Source organism: Spinacia oleracea, chromosome 1 (genome assembly GCF_020520425.1).
Source record: "Spinacia oleracea cultivar Varoflay chromosome 1, BTI_SOV_V1, whole genome shotgun sequence".
Classification (NCBI taxonomy): Eukaryota; Viridiplantae; Streptophyta; class Magnoliopsida; order Caryophyllales; family Amaranthaceae; genus Spinacia; species Spinacia oleracea.
Genome location: NC_079487.1, coordinates 70,909,668 through 70,914,304, shown reverse-complemented (window position 1 = coordinate 70,914,304; position 4,637 = coordinate 70,909,668). Strand labels below are relative to the sequence as shown.

Genomic DNA, 4,637 nt, shown 5'->3' with positions numbered 1-4,637 from the left:
AGAGTTTTTTTTTTGTCCGGAATTTTTTTTAGAAACTTATGCATTTTTAGCTTGTACCATGGTACATGCTTATGAATTTTAAGCTTGTACCATGCCATGTTACAGACTTATGAGTTTTTCGCTTCGACCATGACATTGACTTATGCAGTTTAAGCTTGTACCATAGAAGGAGCTAAAAATTCATAAGCCGATACCATGGTACAAGCTAAATATTCATAAGTCTATATTATTTAAGATTTTGATTTGTTGTTGCATTTGATTTAACGGTTTTTTCATGAAATGCCCCTGAGGTTTGCAATAATGCACCAAATACACCTGCGCGTTTCAAAATTCATAAAATACCCCTAAAGTTCCGTACTGTTCATTAAATGCTCCTGGATTTAACGGACGTTAGCTTGCCGTTAGTGACGTTTTACCAATTTGCCCTTAATTGTTGTTTGGCGCGATTTAGGTAACAATTGTGACTGAAATTCCAAAAAAAAAAAAACTTCTCAACTTCTCTTCTTTCTCTCTCCTTTCCCCTGTTCTTCAACCCTCATCAATTCTACTGTAACTGACAAAATTCTGGGTAGATCTTCAAGAATTTAGTGAAATTTGTTGCGTTCTCTTTTGGCGAGTTCGTGGGTGTTCGTTTGGTGAATTCGCGACAAAAAGGGGGCAACTTGGAGGCGATTTAGAGCTTCGGGTGCAGTGGACGAACAAGGGCCCTTTTCCTAGTTGGATTATCTACTTCAAGGTAATAATCCCTTCTTCGCTGATTTATTTTGCTTGTAAAGTACAATTTTTTTCGCGAAATTGATTAGGGTTAGGGTTTTGCGAAATTGTCAGTGATTTTTTGAAATTGTCAGTTGAGATTAATTGATTGGTTAGAAGTTAGTTATTCCTTGGATTTGTTGTGAATAATTGTTTGGTTAGTTGTAAGTTGTGATTGTGACCTGTTGAATTTCATTGTGATCATGATTGTGGTTGTTTATTGATGAATTGTTGTTGGTTGAATCGAAATTCATGTTTTTTTCCCTTAAATTTTCCCTTTAGGATGACTGCAATGTGGTTGTTATTGCATCATGGATCACATAGCTTTGATGTGAGAGTTACAGACATGGAAAAGTATCGTCTTTTGAGGTTATTTTTGGATATTTTTGAGGAATCTGTTAGGCAGGATGTGTTTTTACCTAGTACATTTGCCCTGTTTATTGAGTCTCCCTGTGGTAGAGTTGAGTTGGTATATGATAAGACAATGAAGCTAATGTGGGGATGGAATTGGGGTAAGGACACTGCTGAAATATGGGTTGAGGGTACAGACAAACCAGGAGTGGTGTTTAGAAATGCTGTTGCCACAATTGAGCATCATAGGAAGGAGAGTGAGAGAAAGCTCAAAGAGAGACAAGATGAACTTCTTAGGGCTCAAAGAAAGGAGGAAGAGGAAATGAGGAAAAAACAGGAGAGAGAGGACATTTTAAGGGAACTTCAAGAACAAATGGAGTACACAATAGCTGTGGAGGTGCCTGTGGTTGATTGTGAGGACTTAAGCACTGAGTATGTGAGGATTATAAGCAAGGATGGTGCTGATGAGGTGTTTCCAGGAGCCTCTCAACCACAACCCACACAAGAATCTTCACCCTCCAAAAAACCTACTTCTCCTAAACCAAAACAAAAGGCCAAAGTCAAGCCAACTACTCCAAAAGCTCCTAAGGTTCCTAAAGCCAAGAAACTGACCCCTAAGAGGAGACCCACCCCAACTCAAAAACAGGCCACACCAAAGGCAAAAAAACCCACCCCAACAACAAAAAAGCCCACCTCAACACCACAGCAACCCACCCCAACTCCAGAACAATCAATCCCACCAGCACAGCAACCCACCCCAACAACACAGCAGCCCATCCCACCACCACAGCAACCCAACCCATCACCACAAACACACCCCACCCATTCCCCACCACCACAGAACACCCAAAATGATCAACCACCCCATTCCCCACCACCACAGAACACCCAAAATGATCAGCCACCCCATTCAACACCAACACAGAATCAGTCTGAAGCTGTTAAAAGGAAGGGGGCCAGAACTAGACCTACAGGGTTCAGGGTGAACAAAGTGACTGCCAAGAAAGCTGGAACTTGGGTATCCAAAGGGAAGGGCATAGGTAGGAAGGGTACAGGGAGGTCAAAGAGTGCAAGGGTGTTCACTAATATTGAGGATATAGGTTCAGAAGAGGAGAGTGAGGATTCAGATTGGGAGGAATCTGAACCAGACTCTGAACTAGAGGAGGATAAACTTGATGATTGGGTTGACTCTGATGTGGAGGCTGAGGTGATAACAGATGATGTTCCTGACTTATTGTTTGAGGAATGTTTGGATGGTTCTAGTAAGATGGATAAGGCCTACAAGAATGGAAAGATATGGACTCATCAACCATATGGGTCCATCAAATTAGAACCTTGGTTGATCTTTCCAGACAAGTCCACTTTCCTAGATGTTTTGAGGAGTTTTTGCATACAAGAGGGGTTTGGACTAAGTGTTGAGAGGGCTGACAGTAAGAGGTACACTGCAGTGTGTGCAATAGAAACTTGTGACTGGAGGATACATGCAAGTAAGATGTTTGACAGTGTCAGTTGGGCTATTAAGGGGATCAGTGGGTGCCACAAAACTTGTGGGAGATTGGAGGAGAACCCTGTGGTGACCTCTGAGTGGCTATGTAAGAACATGATGAGTCTAATTGAGGCCAACACTGAAATTCCTGTTGAGACATTGAGAAGGTATGCACAGGAGACATTTCAATTGAGGGTTAAAAAGAGATTGTTGTACAAAGTAAGGAGTATGGCAGTAGAGAAGATACATGGTGGTTGGGCTGAGGCTTATGAGTTGCTTCCTAGGTATGCTGAGATGATTAAACAGACAAACCCAGGAAGTTATGCACTGATTTCATGGGGTGCTACAAGTGGGGATGTGAACCCCAAGTTCAGAGCTTGTTTCTTCTCCTTTGCTGCTCAAGTCAAGGGGTTTTTGAGGGGGTGCAGGCCTATAATTGGAATAGATGGGGCTCATCTAAGTGGGTTTTACAAGGGAATCCTACTCACAGCTGTTGGCATTGATGGGAACAATGAAATATTTGTTCTGGCTTATGGGATAGTGGACACTGAGAGCTGTGATAGTTGGACACATTTCATGAGATGCTTGAGGCAGATGTTTGAGCAAGAGGGTTGCAACAAAGATGATTGGACCTTCATCAGTGACAGGATGAAGGTATATGTTTATTTTGCTCCTTTTTTGTTTCAATTTTATAATATTGCAACAGATATGATTGGCCTAAAATGAACATATCCTGTGTAGGGAGTTGACTTGGCAGTGAGAGATACTTTTCCTAGAGCTACTAGGAGAGTTTGCTGCCAACACTTGTACATGAATTGCAAAAACAATGGATTTAGTGGATCTGCTTTCTTCAAACTGTTTTGGATAGCTGCAAATGCACACAATGAGTATGTGTATGGTAAAGCATTAGAGAAGATCACTGCTCATGATCCAAATGCTGCTGCATACTTGGACACATGCCAGGAGCAGTGGTCCAGGCATATGTTTGACCCTGCTGTTTGTTGTGATCACAACACAACAAACTTTGTGGAGTCATTCAATGCATGCACAAAACCATACAGAGACATGCCTGTATTCTCATTGTTGGAAGGTATAGCTCACCACTTCATGTTCTGTTCCTTTATTTTGTGATGTTTGTGATGTTCTGTGTATAATGTTGTATGTTGTTGTGTTGTTGTACAGCAATAAGAAAGTGGTGTATGGAGAGGGTTGGGGCAAGATTTGACATGGCAATTGATATGGAGGATGGTCAGTTGACTGAGTATGCCAAGAAAGAGGTGGATGAAAGAACAGGAGAGTCTAGGTTCTGCTATGCTACAGCCTGTGGTGAGGGGGAATTTGAGGTCAGAGATGCACATGTGAACTTCCCCATCAGGTTATCAACTAGAAGCTGTGGGTGTGGGAAGTGGCAAATTTCTGGAATCCCCTGCAAGCATGCACTCAGGGTGATTTATGACCAAAGGCTGAACCCCATTGATTTTGTCTCCCCATTCTTCAAGTCTGCTGCATACAAGCTTACATATGCAGACCACATTCACCCCATGTCAGACCCAACACAGTGGCCTAACTTTTCTCTCCCTACCATTCAGCCTCCAGTCATCAAAAGACAAGCTGGCAGACCTGCTAAGAAGAGAAAGAGAGGACCAAATGAACCCAGGAAGGGGAAGAGAAACAGCAATGTGAAATGTGGAAAGTGCAGGGAGTTTGGTCATAACTCAAGGACATGTAAGAATGGAGGACCAAGCACTGGACCAAGCACTTCAGCAGCAGCAGGAGCAAGTACATCACAAGGGGGTTCAAGGGGGAGGAAAAGAGCAAACACAGCAACTTAACCATGCACAAAGTTAAAAGTTAGTCAGTTTTTGGTGAATTGTAGGTGCACAAAGTTAAAATAGCTTAGGCAATTTACAATTAGTATCACTTTTTGGAAAGAACACAATTGCTTAGACAAGATGTTTTTGTGCAGTTTCAGTGGCATTTGTCCACTTAGAAATCAGTTTTTGTAAAGCTCATATGCTTAAACAAGTGATGTTATTGCTTGAAATTT

General features: G+C 41.9%; 1 protein-coding gene across 1 annotated transcript; it reads left to right on the top strand.

The window, feature by feature from the left end:
- The first annotated feature begins 279 nt into the window (after window positions 1-279).
- LOC130465431 (uncharacterized) lies at window positions 280-4,422 on the top strand. The gene is made up of 4 exons (XM_056834184.1): window positions 280-736; window positions 1,036-3,244; window positions 3,332-3,680; window positions 3,773-4,422. The coding sequence occupies exons 2-4, from the start codon at window positions 1,037-1,039 to the stop codon at window positions 4,420-4,422; spliced, it is 3,207 nt and encodes a 1,068-aa protein (XP_056690162.1). The 5' UTR covers window positions 280-736; window position 1,036.
- The last annotated feature ends 215 nt before the right edge of the window (window positions 4,423-4,637 follow it).

Coding starts and splice junctions, on each gene's coding strand:
- LOC130465431 (XM_056834184.1), top strand. CDS start 1,037: ATGACTGCAATGTGGTTGTTATTGCATCATGGATCACATAGCTTTGAT. Junction 3,245..3,331: donor TCATCAGTGACAGGATGAAG/GTATATGTTTAT, acceptor TATCCTGTGTAG/GGAGTTGACTTGGCAGTGAG. Junction 3,681..3,772: donor TGTATTCTCATTGTTGGAAG/GTATAGCTCACC, acceptor GTTGTTGTACAG/CAATAAGAAAGTGGTGTATG.